At 39.7% G+C, this 15908-nt stretch overlaps 1 protein-coding gene across 3 annotated transcripts in view; it reads left to right on the top strand.

The window, feature by feature from the left end:
- Positions 1-15908, top strand: part of E2F7 (E2F transcription factor 7) — a 44374-nt gene that overhangs the window by 17732 nt on the left and 10734 nt on the right. For all 3 annotated transcript variants that reach the window (XM_001161983.7, XM_016923894.4, XM_063785939.1), the window contains 5 exons: positions 1532-1822; positions 3058-3216; positions 4654-4788; positions 13820-14005; positions 14748-14820. In XM_001161983.7, the coding sequence (XP_001161983.3) occupies positions 1532-1822; positions 3058-3216; positions 4654-4788; positions 13820-14005; positions 14748-14820 (844 nt within the window). The remainder of the gene's footprint in view (positions 1-1531; positions 1823-3057; positions 3217-4653; positions 4789-13819; positions 14006-14747; positions 14821-15908) is intronic.

The raw sequence follows: 15908 nt of genomic DNA, 5'->3' as shown, positions 1-15908 counted from the left end.
TGGAATAAAGAAGCAGGCAGTTCTGGACAAGGGGCTGCTGCCTGCTCCTGCCAGCACCTTCCAGCAGGCATCTGGCACCGAAGCCTGAGCTTGTGAGGGTAACAAGCCTTTCAGGGTCATGAGCTGAAATGGTCTGATTTACTGTGAAATGCCTCTTCATGCATGTGATAGAACTTCCTCTCAGCTCTGGAGTTCTCATTGTAATTTGGTATATTTCTCATGTTAAATTTTTGAAGGGCCAACAGCTACATTCAAAGTCTGCCCTGATTATATAACAGCTCCTGGCAAGTGAAATGAAAGAAGGCATCTTTGTAGCTGGGCTGGTTTTCTGCAAGATGCCTGGAGGCTTTTGCTATGTGCCCAAGGGCCTGTTGGATAACAGAATGAGTCACAGACGTGAGATTTTTAAAATCTGTTTCTACTATGACCTCTTATGCTAGCAGGGATTTTAGGTATAACCAATGTCATGCCAAAAGGAATGACAAAAGTATGTATTTAAAATTAACACCAACTGGGGACTCTACAGTTACAGTTACATTTCATCCTCATTATTATATAAGATAAATACAAAGGCACAAAAAGGTTAAATAACTTCCCAAGATCACTCAGCTAGTAAGGGATATATCAGGGATTCAAATGTAGGCAGTCTGACCCAAGAGCCCCCCACCCTTAACAACTATAAGTATTTTTGCTAGGTTTAATGGACAGTTTATAATCCTAGCTGCCTTGGGAGTGTTGGGAAAGTGAGTAGTGAGCTGCCGAGCTTCGTGGTCAGCTTGTACTGGAGTCTCTGTGTTTCACTTTTGGGCTGTTTGCCGGGTTATGGTAAATGAGAACACAGAGAATTGTCAATAGCCATGATGAACAAAAGGAGACTCCCATGTTGTTCCAACCCCAGCTCTGGCTTCTTTCAGCAATATGAGAAGGGTATTCAAGCCCTTGACACCTGCATTTCCAGTTCAAAATAGAAAACATAATATTTGCATCCATTTTCCTTACTGGTCCATTGAGAGCGTTATCAAGGTTTTTTTTTTATATCATTGGAACTTCATGAAAGGATAGATAGTATTGTCTAATAGGGAAGTGTCAGTTATTGGACACAGTTGATTTTGTAGTCTGCATAATTAGGAACACAAGTCACAGTCAACCATCCATTCATCAAGTGTCCATTAGGCACACTGTTACACGTATTGCTCAGGCCACCAGTTTCAGCTGCTGAAATGTTTGTGTGGTTTCCCTAATGGGTCTAAAGAGCAGTTGCTATACTGTTTGTCAGACAGATGGAAATGTCACCATCTCTAGATAGATGTTTTATCTTAGATTTTTTTAAGGGTTGGATCTCAAGAAGGAAAAAGAAAAATAATTTCTATTGCTTGCATCCTTACAGGTTGAATTTCTTGAGCATCCACTCAGTGGGCATTATATTGGGGATCAGACAAAGTAGTTCACAGACATAGTCCAGGCCCTCAAGGAACTTCTCTTCAAAAATGTTTGTCTGCATGATGTCCATCAGCCTCTGTTTTTCAAACAGGTGTGGAAAGGAGACGCATCTATGACATTGTAAATGTGCTGGAGTCGCTGCATCTGGTCAGCCGGGTGGCTAAGAATCAGTATGGCTGGCATGGACGGCACAGCCTGCCAAAAACCCTGAGGAACCTCCAGAGACTAGGAGAGGAGCAGAAATATGAAGAGCAAATGGCCTACCTCCAACAGAAAGAGCTGGACCTGATAGATTATAAATTTGGAGAACGTAAAAAAGATGGTGATCCAGATTCCCAGGAACAACAGTTATTGGATTTCTCTGAACCCGACTGTCCCTCTTGTGAGTCCATTGTAACTTCATGAGTAATGGCAGAGAAAGAGCAAGTGATGGTATCTTCTGCAGATTCACTGCTCAGATGAGAAGTGCCAGGTTGACAACCCTGGAGGGAGATGTTCTCTTATTCTCCTCACTGAAGAAAGAGAAGCAGATGGCTCCCCAACTGGACTGCCCACTTGACCTCATTCAAATAAACCTGGCTCATGGCAGTTCACTCGAGTTTGGCCTGTTGGGAGAATAGATCACTAGCATTACTCCCATTTTTAGATTGGCAGCCCCATGCTGGTTCTTTTTGTGCAACTGTAAGATTTACTTTGAAAAAGTTATATTTTCAAAGAATTTTATCTAATTATATATTGGAGTAGACTTAGACTACTTAGAAAAGAACTCCATTCACAGAAAATGTTGATAAGACAGACAACCTCTGCTTTCATTTGGTGCAGAATTTTTATTTACATCGGCATCGTTCTTCCCGATTGATATTTAGCCTCTTGTTTTAGCCATTGATCTTCATCCCTGTTGCTAAGATGACAAAGTACAAGTATCACGTCTCACTTGCAAATATAAGAAATGGAAAGAAAGGTGGGCCTGGTTTTCTTTAGAGTTACTGCCTCCTGCCTTTTAGTTCCACCCCATGAGCCAGTACTTATCTTAATAACCAGAGAAGACAGCCATCTGTTGGGGATGGTTTGCCTGCCATCCACAGGAGCACATATCTAATCTGTCTCCTGTTTATATATAGTTCATTTATTCACATATTTCTGAAAAGAAGTGGAAGAGGCGGGCATCTTCTATGTTTAGGGTATAGTCTAGATATTGCGGACACAGAGAAATAAAAATGGAGTTTTTGCCTTTGAGAGGAGAGTTGAGGCTCTGAAAACAATTCTGTATTCCCGCCTTATCTTTTTATCCTTCTACATTAATCTTTCCAAGAAGTTGCTTCAGGAAAACTACCGTATGGATTCTATTATAGGAAGTATAAGTATAAAGCATTGAGTGGTTTAAAATATGCATCTCAGAGTTTATGCCTACTATAGAGTAATTTTATGAGCCACAAGAAAATCTGCCTCATTTCTTCCTTAGCTGACTTCTGTGATGTGTATCCAGTAAGCTTCTGCCAATGACAAGGGTGATCTTTCCATCTGCTGATAGGGCTAGATCATTTTGGCAAGCTGCAAGTATAGTCTTTCTTGTAGAAAATCATATGCTTTGATGCTTTTGTTTCATTCCTTGTGTAGCATCTGCAAACAGTAGAAAAGACAAGTCTCTGAGAATTATGAGCCAGAAGTTTGTCATGCTGTTCCTCGTCTCCAAAACCAAGATTGTCACTCTGGATGTGGCTGCCAAAATACTGATAGAAGAAAGCCAAGATGCCCCGGACCATAGTAAATTTAAAAGTAAGAATCTTCACCTACATCAACTTACTAGCACATAAAGGGTGGGATTTCATGTGTTGATATTTTCTGCTTCCAAGATTAAAAAAATATATATTGTTTTTGACATACATACTCCTTTCCTGCATTCATCAAGGTTTTTGGTGCTGTGAGAGGTAAGTTAGTCACCTACTAGAATTCAGCTTAGAGTCCTGTCAGTGCCTTTTCCTCGGTGGTTTCAGTAGAGTGAAAAACAGAACACTATCCTGAGAACTCCGGTCAGGGAGGGTGTGAATTATTTTGCATTTCTCTTTAGTATTGCTGTATCCAAGACAGAATGTCTGAGTTTTCTTTCCCCTTTTTTCCCCACCCCCTGCATACTCTTCTGAAGGGTGGAGATGAAAATTGTCTACAGGTAAGAACCAGAAGAATGGCCAGGGTAAGGGTGGTGGGACATGGACAGGGAGAGAGTTTCCAAGCATCACACCCAGTGCATCCTCCTTTTCTGTCCAGCTTGGATACTGAGCCAAATGCCCTGGGCTGCTGGTAGCCTGTAAGCCCTGGGAAACCATGAGCTGCAACATCTGGCTATTTTTTGTTTCCAGCTGAAATTACAGTCACCCTGTGGGTGAAATGGCTAGATAAAATCAGGATTGGGAAGAAGAAAGCTGCATCCAGGGTGAATGCTTCCTATTTCTGGATGATAATTCAAACTCCTTTGCTTGATCTTAACACTGAGGTCAAGTGGATTTCCTACCTGTAAATCAATTTCTTGAATAGAAAATACTTTGTGGTCATTATCCTGCCTGTCTCATGTGCTACCACCCCTTCTGAGTATTTCCTGTACTTTGTATATATTTAAGTGTTTCTCCCAAAGCCACTTAAGATTCAGGCGAGGCCCATCCAACCCCTTCTCACTGGGTGGCTAGAATGCTACAATTTCAGGTGAGGAGCTGCCTGTCTTTAGTACAGTTGTACTGTTGACCTTGAGCATCCTGTGTGCCCAGGAGTGCAGCCTGGCAGGAAGCTCTGGGGAATCTTTGTCATTTTCACAGACCAGCTGCCTTGTGGAGCTGGCGCCACAGTCTCCTGCTTGGAGAAACTCAGGGCATGCTTTTGACGTGCCATGTCAGAATTACATTTACTAAGCTTTTAATTACAGCCCGTTCCCTCCCTTGGTGTTTTTGCAATCACAGTGCTCCCTGTTTGTCGCCAGGTGCCTCTTGTAAGAGGTGTGAAGTTGTGGAAATGGAAGGACACACTGACCTTCCCTTAGCCTTCAGATACTGCAGGTACATAAATCCTGGGTGATTTTATGACAGAGCCACTGGTCTCCTCATCCCAACCTGCTGCTTTCCACCTGAGGTTTATATGGCAGCCGAGAAAAGTTACCTGTCACATAAACTAAACTGTCATGGTGTCACAGGCAGCATGACCGTAATCGTGTTTTATATCTTCAAGCAAAGGTACGACGCCTCTATGACATAGCCAATGTTCTGACCAGCTTGGCTCTGATAAAGAAAGTGCATGTAACAGAAGAGCGAGGCCGTAAACCAGCCTTCAAGTGGATCGGGCCTGTGGACTTCAGCTCAAGTGGTAAGGTGGCGTGGTTTTGCTAGCAGGCTGTTTTATTTAGAATTCTCAGTTCCTTTTCCAAGTCTCACATCTACTACACAGTGAGACTGATCTTTTTCCCATGTCACATACAAAATAGACTAGTGACTCCACTCTTGGAACAGTTAACATTAGCCTACAAATTGTGCGTGCTGGTTTGCCCACACATGGTAGGAAAGGAAATACTGAGTGTTTATGATGTGGGAGTTTCTGTAACTACTAATTTGCAGCTCTTTGTTCTGAAGCTTTTTCCTGAAAGTTTGGGACCGAGAATTAAAAATGACACCTCTTTTGAACTCCAGTTGTTGCTACATTAGCAGAGTAAAACGTGGTTTCTCTTTCAAATTCTACATAATGTAAAAATTATAAGTAAAATTATGAGTAAAAATCACATCAGTTACCATCACAAAACTAATATGTGGTTAAGATTGCATCTAAATATAGTATGGATGTAATGGACTTTTTTTATTTAAAAGGTTATAAATATCATAATTTTACAAAACTGGAGTCAAAGAGGATATTAATCTTCTACTTATTTCATGGGTAATATATGAGCAATCAGGGACTAGATCCAACTGCACCAGCTATTTTACATACAGCTGTACTGCCTGGGAAAAAGCCATTAAAGTCATTTTTAAATTACCCTTCCAATTTTGGTGTTAGTGGTATAAATGTGAGCCACTTAACCCAGGCGTATAAATATATAGCTCTCCACCTCACTTGTAGCACATTATTCACTTAGGATCTAGATGAAACCACTTAAAATCAAGTATAACAAATTCAACCCAGTGCGTACACACTGAGTGTGGACGGTGTGCCAATGACTATATTAAGGGCCCTGAGAGATTGAAGATGTGGGTAACACAGTCCCTACCTGCATGAAGCATACAACTTTGCCTTTTTCTCCTTTCTGCCTCTCGTTTCTCCCGTTCTTTTCACCTGTGAAGCCCTCTTCTTAACATGAAAATATTCTCAACCTTCAAGATCTGGCTCAAATGTCAACTCCTCTATGAAGTTTTCCTGATAGCCCAGAGCAGAGTGTCTCATCTGAACAACTGCAATTGAGTATTGTGCTGTTTGTGCTGGGTGAGGTAGATATGGTGGTGTCGTCCCTGCCCTACACATTTGAGACCAGACATTATCTTTATTCATCCTTGATTACCCCATAGTATCCAGAACAGTGCCTTACTCACTTTAGTTGGTTAATGGGCTTCTATAATTAGGCATATAGTTAGCATACATTTGAAAGTTAGAGCAATTACATGCTAGACTGGGTGGTACTGGCTCTGTAGGCATTCAGAGAGGATACAGGTTAAGTTCTGATGGGCTGTTAGATTTTGGAGGGATGAAGAGAACATGGGATAGAAAATAATGAGATACAATGTGATCAGTGGGGACTGCATTTTTGGAAGGCCTCAAAAATTGAGGGCAAGAAATTTGGACTAGATGTGATAGACAGAATTAACCAAGAGTCTTCGGACAATGATTAAAAGAGAGGAAGGACTCAAAGGTGGTCGTACCATTGAAGAAAATAAGATAGCTGGGCTGGGCATAGTGGCTCACACCTGTAATCCCAGCACTTTGGGAGGCCAAGGCAGGCAGATCACCTGAGGTCAGGAGTTCGAGACCAGCCTGACCAATATGATGAAACCCCATCTCTACTAAAAATAAAAAATTAGCCAGGCATGGTGGCATGCACCTGTAATCCCAGCTACTCAGGAGACTGAGACAGGAGAATCGCTTGAACCCGGGAGGCGGAGGTTGCAGTGAGCCGAGATCGCGCCATTGCAATCCAGCCTGGGCAACAAGAGCGAAACTCCGTCTCAAAAAAAAAAGAAAGTAAGATAGCTGGAAGATGAGCGGCTGTTGAGAAGTCGAGGAGTTCGTGTATTTGCACGGAGGGACAGAACTGGGAGAACTCTGATTTGACATGAGAGAAAGACTTTGGAGGCAAGTCAGGAACATTAAACTGAACGTATTTTCTCTGCCCTCCAGAAACCTGATCTTTCTGTATTCCCTAGTTTCGTTACTGATAACATCAAGTTTCCTTTGATTCCTTGAGCCACTCTCCTTCATCCCTTGGCTAGCAATTTCTCACAAATTTCATAAATGTCTTTCTCCTCTTCTTTCCTACCAGCAGGGTACAGTGTATTACGAATAGTGTTTTCTTTTTAACAGCTTTATCAAGGCATCATTGATATGCAATAAATGGCAGGAAGTTAAAGTTACAATTCGATAAGTTTTTCATATGTATGTACCTGTGAAATCATCAAGAAAATGAACATATCCATTACCTTCAAAAGCCTCCTCCTGCCCCCTTTGTAATTCCTCCCTCCTGGTCCCCACTCCCATCCCCAGGCAACCACTGACCTGCTTTCTGTCATTCTGGGTTTGTTTGTGTTTTCTATAATTTTTTGGTAAGTGAATCATGTATGGTTGATCTTCGTTATTCACAGATTTCATATTTGCAAATCTGTCTACTTACTAAAATGTACTTTTAACTCCAAAGTCGGTACTCAGGGTGTTTCCACAGTCAGTTGTGGTCATGCACAGCTTGGTGGAGAATTTGGGTCTCCCAAAGCACTTGTTCCCAGACGAATCAGGCGGTACTCTGCCTTCTTGTTCCAGCTCTCATACCATAAGCCAGCATTCTGTTTGCAGTCTTTTTAGTGCCACTTTTTCACATCTTTGTGCTTTTTGGCTCCCAAATATTGCTGTCTAGTGTTTCTTAGCACAAGAAAGCTGCATTGTGCCTTATGGAGAATATACATGTGTTAGATAAGCTTTGATCAGGCATGAGTTACAGTACTGTTGGCCAAGTTCAATGTTAATAAATCAACAACAAATATTAAACAAGGTTTCTTTAAAAAGAAACACACATAAACAAGGTCATATATTGATCAGCTTATGAAAATATTGTAACCAGAGGCTCACAGGAACCTAACCCTTTATGTCCCCTAGAAGCAATGGGTCAGTATTTGCTAATTCAGTGTTTGCAGTGACTTTATAGAACATAACTACTGTGAATAATGAGAATCAACTATAACCTGTACTCTTTTGGTCCGGCTCCTTTCACTCAGCATAATTATTTTGAGATTGATACATATTGTAGCATGTTTCAGTAATTTATTTTTATTACTGAAGAGGCTATTATAAATAAAGCTCCTGTGATTATTTGTGTACATGTCTTTGTATGGGCATATGTTTTCGTTTCTCTTGGGTAAATACCTAGGAATGGAAAGGCTGCATCGTATGGTAGGTGGATGTTTGAAATTTTTGAGAAACTTCCAAACTGTTTTCCAAAGCAGTTATAGCATTTTACATTCCTACCAACAGTATATGAGAGTTCTAGTTCAACCATATCTTGCCAAAACTTGATATGGTCAGTCTTTTTAATTTTAGCCATCCTGATAGGTGTGTAGTGGTATCTCATTTTGGTTTTAATTTGCATTTCTCTAGTGATTAATGATGTTAAACATCTGTTTTGCCATCTGTTTATCTTCCTTGGTGAAGTGTGTGCTCAGTTTTTTTGTCCATTTGTTGCTATTGGGTTGTTTGCTTTTTTATTACTGAATTGTGAGAGTTGTATATACATTCTGCATATGAGTCTTTTTATCAGATACATGATTTCCAAATATTTCCTCTCCATCTGTAGCTTTGTCTTTTCATTTTCTTAACAGTGTCTTTTGAAAATCAGAAGATCTTAATCTTCAGGAAGTCCACTAATGTATTAATTTTTATTAATTTTTTCTTTAGTGGGACATGCTTTCAGTTTTTATCTAAGAAATCTTTGCCTAACACAAGATCACACATGTGGTGTGAGGTATGGATCAATGGGGTGCTTTTCTGAGGGGATGGGAGGTTGCATATGGATATCCAGTTGTACCAGCACCATTTGTTGAAAATATTATCCTTTCTCTAGTAAATTTCCTTTGTGCTTTTATTAAAAACAAGTTGACGACATATATATATGGTAATGTTTCTGGACTCTCCAAACTGCTGCATTGATCTATTTGTCTATTTGGTGTCATGCTAATACTGGCCTCTTAAAACAAGTTGGGAAGTAGTTACTCCTCTTCAGTTTTCTGGAAGAGTTTGTGTAGAATTCTTACTATTTTTTCCTTAAATGTTTGGAAGAATTTATCAGTGAAGAATTGATAAATAAATAATTTTCCAGTGAAGTCATTTGGGTCTGGTTTTTATCTGTAGTTAAAAACTTTCTGTGTGAGAAGGTTTTTAACTACAGATTACAATTTCTTAATAGCTATAGAGCTATTCAGATTATCTCTTTATAGCTCCTTTAACTTTGAGTTAACTTTGAGTTCTTATTCTAGTTTCTCAAGGTGGAAGCTGAAATCATTAATTTGAGACCTTTCTTCTCTTCCAATAAGCATTTAGTGCTATAAATTTTCCTCTCAGTACTGCTTTAGCTGTATCTAACCAATGTCGATATGTGTGTTTTCATTGTCTTCCAATTCAAAATACTTTGTATTTTCCCTTTTGATGTCTTCTTTGGCCCACAAATTATTTAGACATGTAACATATAGTTTCTAAATATTCTGGGATTTTCCAGATACCTTTCTCTTAGGGATTTTTAATTTCATTTAATGTAACCAGAGAATATACTTTGTATAACTTGAATCTTTTAAATTTATTGAGACTTGTTTTATGGTACAGATAGAGTCCATCTTGGTAAATATACACAAATATACAGAGTATATATTCTGTTGTTTGGTGGAATGTTCTATAAATGTCCAGTTCTTTTATATTCTTACTGATTTTATGTTTACTTGTTCTAGCAATTATTGATAGATGGATATTGAAATCTTTGATTATAGTTGCAGATTTGTCTGTTTCTTGTTGCAGTTCTTTAAAGTTTTGTGGAATGGATTTTGAAGCTCTATCATGAACTCTGTCTGCATAAATATTTAGGATCACTGTCTTCTTGATGAACTGACCCTTTTATCATTATAAAATGACCCTCTTTATTCCTGGAGATAATTCTTTGCTCTGAAATCTACTTTGTCTCATAGTGATATAGTCACTTCAGCTTTCTTTTTATTAGTTAGCATAATATATATTGTTTATCCTTTTATTTAAATAATTTCTGTCTCTATTTAATGTGAGTGTCTGGTGGGCAGTATATAGTTGAATTTTTTTAAATCTAATCTGACCATTTATGCTTTTCAGTTGGGTTATTTAATGACCTTTTATACTTAATGTGATTCTTGATCTACTTGGATTTTAATCTGTCATCTTGCTATTTGTGTTCTGTTTGTCCCATTTGCTTATTGTTTCTTTTTCCTCTTTTTCTTTCTTTTGGATTTATAAGTATTTCTTATGCTTCCATTTTATCTCCTTTGTTGGTTTCTTGGCTATAATTCTTTGTTGTGTTATGTTAATGGTTCCTTTAGGGTTTATAGTATTCAGTTTTAATTTGTCCCAGTCTACTTTCAAGTGATAGTATACTACATGTATTGTACAAGAATCTTGCAATAACTTGCTTTCATTTCTCCCTGCCTGGCCTTTGTGCCATTGTTGTCAAACATTTTACTGCTATATATGTTACAAACCCCATAGTGTGTTACTGGGGTTTTTTTGTTTGTTTTTTTGGTAGAGACAGGGTTTCACTACGTTGCCCAGGCTGGTCTCAAACTCCTGAGCTCAAGTGATCCACCCGCCTCAGCCTCCCAAAGTGTTAGGATTAGGGGTGTGAACTACTATGCCTGGCCCACAGTTAATTACCTTTTAAAGAAACTTTAATAAGAAAATTGTCTAACCCTAACCCATGTTGTTACCATTTCCAGTGCTTGTCATTTTTTTGTAAATGTAAGTTTCCATCTAATATTTTTTTTCTGCCTGATGAACTTTAACATTTCTTTTAGTGCAAGCCTGCCAAAGATGAATTCTTCTAGCTGTTGTATGTCTGAGAATGTCTTTATTGTGCCCTTGCTTTTGAAAAACATTTTTGCTGGGTAAAGAATTCTAGGTTGGGCCGGGTGCGGTGGCTCACGCCTGTAACCCCAGCACTTTGGAAGGCCGAGGTGGGTGGATCACGAGGTCAGGAGATTGAGACCATCCTGGCTAACACGGTGAAACCCCATCTCTACTAAAAATACAAAAAATTAGCCAATTAGCCAGGCGTGGTGGCGGGCACCTGTAGTCCCAGCTACTCAGGAGGCTGAGGCAGGAGAATGGCATGAACCTGGGAGGCACAGCTTGCAGTGAGCCGAGATCATGCCACTGCACTCCAGCCTGGGCGACAGAGCGAGACTCTGTCTCAAAAAAAAAAAAAAAGAAAAAAAGAGAGAATTCTAGGTTGACACCAGGTGGTATTGCCCATGCCTGTAGTCCCAGCTACTAGGGAGGAAGGTGGTGGGAGGATTGTTTGAGCCCAGGAGTTCGAGTCCAGCCTAGACAATACAGTAAGACCCCTGTCTCAAATAAATAAAAGAATTTTGCGTTGAAGATTTTTTTCCTTTTGTTCCTTTTTTTAAATTTATTTTATTTTTTTTTGGAGACAAGGTCTTACTCTGTCACCCAAACTGGAGTGCAGTGGCGTGATGGCATGATCATGGCTCACTGCAATCTCAAACTCCTGGGCTCAGGCAATCATCCCACCTCAGCCTCCCAAAGTGCTGGGATTACAGGTGTGAGCCCACACACTCAGCCCTTTAGTTCTTTAAAGAAGTTGCTCCACTGTTTTCTAGCCTGCATAGTTTCTGGCAAGGAATCAACCATCATCCTATTCTTTATATGTAACAGGTCATTTTTCCCTGGTTGCTTTTAAGTTTCTCTCTATGATTGGTTTTAAGCGATTTGATGATGTATGACTTGGTGTCCTTTTCTTCATGTTTCTTGTACTTGGTTTTGTTGCGTTTCTTGGATCTTTGGGTTTAAAGTTTTCATCAGATTTGGCAAATTTTCGGCCATTACTTAATCAAGTATTTTTCCTGTCCCCTCCTGTTTTTACAGATTCCACTTATGCTTGCTTTTGGTTACCTAAAGTTGTCCCACAGTTTGCTTTGTTCATTTCTGTCTTTTTTCTCTTGTTTCATTTTTGTACAGTTTCTATTGCTGTGTCTTTAAGTTCTCTATTCTTTATTTCTACAATTTCTAATCTGCCATTAAATGTATACACTGTATTTTTCATCCCCCCACTGTATTTTTTTTAATCTCTAGAAGTTTGATTTGAGCCTTTATATTTTTGATGTCTCTAAGACTTAACATATCCAGTCTTTCCCCTAGTGTCTTGAATTTATGGTATGCAATACTAGTATATGTTTTAGTGTGCTGGTCTACTTCTCTATCATCTGCGTCACTTCTGGGTCCATTTCAATTGATTTTTCTCCTCATTGTGGGTAATATTTTCAGTTGTATACCAGACACTGAGAATTATACATTATTAGGTGATAGACATTTCTGTATTCCTAAAAATGTTCTTGGGCTTTGTTCTGGGATGTGGTGAAGTTACATGGAAACAGTGATCCTTTTGGGTCTTGCTTTTAAGTTTGGCTTAGCAAGACTCTATCAGCTTTTAGTCTTTAGTACGTTTTCCCCATTACTGGGGCAACACCCTTTTTAGTACTCTAACAAATGCCTCCTGAATTAGGAGGTTTCTCTACTGTAGCCATTGGCAACAGGCACTTTTCCCAGTCCTATATGAGCTGCATTGTACCCTCTAGTGCTTTTGAATGGTTCTTTCCCTGGCCTTGGGTATCTTTCTCACATGCATCTGTACTCCACTGAAGGTTCAGTTTGGACCTTTGCAAATCCCCAGCATTCTCTTTCTGTATAGCTCCCCTCTCCAGCATTCTGCCCTGCAAACCCTAGCTGCCTTGACTTTCCAGGACTCCCAGCTCTATCCTCAACTTAGGGAGACCTACAGTCTCTGTCTAGGTCCCCCTCCCTTCATCCCAACCTAGAAACATTCTCCAGGCAGTAAGCAAAAATCGTTATAGAGCTCACCCTATTCGATTCCTGTCTCACAGAGATCACTGTCCTTCATGTCCTGATGTCCAAATGTGTTGAGAGCCACAGTTTTATGCATTATGTCCAATATTTTGTTTCAAGAAGGAGGCAGATATGGCCCCTATTACTGACTTGACCTATTTTCTTTTTGATTTCATAATTTCTGATTTTTCTAATTGGGCTTTTGTTATAAGAAAAAGAAAACCGTTGTTGTTTTTCATTTTTAAGTTGCATTAATGTGAAAGCGCATGTTTTAGAAAATATAAGTCCAGCTGGGCCTTTCAGTTTATTAAATCAATCCTCTAACTAAAATGTGCATGCTTTGAACTTAGAAAAACATCAGCACAAATGAATATGGTAGAGATGACTGTCTGTACAACAAGGATAGCTGCCTCAGTCTATATAGAAAGTTGTGTCTTAACCCCACATATACTCCGTTAAACACAAACTGTGTCTCCAGGGCCTAACCTTTTATTATCTCACTGTTCTGCAGCATTTCAACCATGAGGTTTCTGCTGACCTTATTCCTTTGGTCACGTAGTAACTGAGCCTCCTACTGCATAAGAAAGAAATAATAAAGCATCACAGAAAATAGAGATTCTCCTATTCATTGCTGTAGGTCTGTGGCATAGGAAGCTGATCTCAATTAATCTTGAAAGTGAATCTCAAAATATGCATGTTGGGCTGAGCATGGTCGGGCTTTCCTTTGATACTCTGCTCAAATAGAGCATCTAAAATGTGAGGCTCATTCTAATTCAGGTTGAAGAACATCTTGCTCTACTTCTGTTGCAATTCAGATAATTTTAGAATATATATGGATTCAATCTCATTTTATAGTCATCCACTAACTTAAAAAAAAAGTACATTGAAAGAAATGGGGGTTTGAGACAAGGCTCATAAAATTCCTTTGATTGTCTTAGTTTTTGATTTATAGGGTGGTAGCTCCATTACAATTATAGGTTCAAAGCCATCTCTTAAATAGACGAAAATTATCCTGAATTACAGCTGTATAACAACACTACCAATTCTCTCGTTTATGTAGATGAAGAACTGGTGGATGTTTCTGCATCTGTCTTACCAGAATTGAAAAGAGAAACATATGGCCAGATTCAAGTCTGTGCAAAACAGAAGCTGGCTCGCCATGGTTCTTTTAACACAGTTCAGGCTTCTGAGAGGATCCAGAGGAAAGGGAACTCAGAACCGAGCAGCCCGTACAGAGAAGAACAAGGTATCTGCCCTTGCATAATCTATGGAGTCCATCAGTTGCCATGTAGCTGTAGCCCATGCCAGTGCAGCACCCACATGCTGGCGTTTTAAAACAAACTGACTCTCTCAGCCCTGCCTGTTTTTTCCAGTGGTCTACTTTTTACTTAGCTGAAGTGAAACAATTATTGGAAGCAAAGGAGATGCTGATATCACAGTCTATGAACATGACCCCTTGCCTAAAATTGATCCTAGTCACCTTGTAGACCAATTGGTTTGGCATAGTTGACCCTATTTGATGTATCTCAGAAATTCATTAGACTTAAAGCAATGCTTGTTTTAAATACTTCTTTTTTCTTTTTCTTTTTCTTTTTCTTTTGAGAGAAAGGTCATTCTGTCACCCAGGCTGGAGTACAGTGGCATGATCACGGCTCACTGCAGCCTTGACCTCTCAGACTTAAAGAGTCCTCCCACCTCAGCCTCCCAAGTAGCTGGGACCACAGGCATGCATCACCATGCCTGGCTAATTTTTCATTTTTTGTAGAGACGGGGTCTCCCTGTGTTGCCCAGGCTTATTTTGCATTCTTAATGAGACCTGAATTCATGAACAGCTAGCTTCTGAAAATTTCTCTTTGAATCAAAACCATAGGAGATTTGAGTAATCTTTGAGCTGAGAATAATGAATTCTCACCTAGATAATTCTCAGTATATAGTTGGTATGTATAAGTCTCTTGCTATATTTGTTAAGCCTTCATCTTCCTTTTCAGGATCAGGTGGCTACTCTTTAGAAATTGGAAGCCTGGCAGCTGTCTATAGACAGAAAATAGAAGACAATTCACAGTAAGTAGTCTATAAAAGCTCAGAGTATATTCTTTTCTATCTCCTAGTGTTAACTTTGACTAAATTGCAGTGCCACCCATCAAAAGAAAAAATTTAGGTCAGCCGTTTATTTGTTAGGAATTGGTAAGCTTTCTCTTTGTGCCCTACACTGTGCAGGAAGTAGCATCAGGGACACAAAAGTATGAAAAATGTATCCTGTAAGCTATGATGGCTTATAGGAACAAGATAGAAAGACCAACACGGAAAAGAGACAATTCATAATTAACATGACCCTGAGAAATGATGCATCAGAGTTCCATGAATCACTTCATCATTATCATAGTTGGTTTTGCCACTAACTACCAGGTACCGTTCCAGGAGCCTTAGTGTATATTGAGTCATCTGATCATAAGAGCAATCCTTTGAGGTTTTACAGAGAGGTATTACCCTCATTTTACAGAGAGGAAACTGAAGTGCAAAAAGGTTATGTAACTTGCCCAGTCACATTGCTAATAGGTGACAAAGCTGGGATTCATACCCAGGCTGTCTGACTTAAATTTGGGGCCCAATTTTGAAAGAAATCATGTGTCACCAGAGAAAGCAGAAGAAACGCTAAACAGAGTAATTAGAAAAGTGTTTAACGACAGATATGGGAAGAAGCAGATTACGAGGCAGGGCCAGGGAGCAGAAGACACCAAAGCCTGGCTCGTTTTGCTGTCATGGTTTGTCCAAACAGGACAGGAAAAGGAAAAATCATTCAGCAAAAGAGGTTAGGTGTTGGAGGCAAGTAGGTCAAGTTGGCAAAAAGCTTTGAAAGCCAGGGAAGAGTTGGATTCATCAGGGAAACCATAAAGAGCTATTGGAGGTTCACTGATGAAGATCATCCTGGCTACTTTTTGCAGGTGGGATTAGGAGTAGAGAAAGGCAGGCCACAGAACAGAGCATTTGTAGTCGTTCTGGTCTGCTGTAGGGCAGAGCTGAGCTGTGCTCACCGGAGGTGGAAAGAAAGGGAAACCAGTGTGAGACAGTGAGTTGGCAGGGCTCGCTAAAGGAGACAGGCATCAGAAAGAATGTCTGCATGTCAGGTGATAGTGATGTCATTGGTGGAG

This window comes from Pan troglodytes, chromosome 10 (assembly GCF_028858775.2).
Source record: "Pan troglodytes isolate AG18354 chromosome 10, NHGRI_mPanTro3-v2.0_pri, whole genome shotgun sequence".
NCBI classification, from domain to species: Eukaryota; Metazoa; Chordata; class Mammalia; order Primates; family Hominidae; genus Pan; species Pan troglodytes.
The sequence above is the reverse complement of the archived record's forward strand: the minus strand, read 5'-3'. Positions and strand labels throughout refer to the sequence as shown.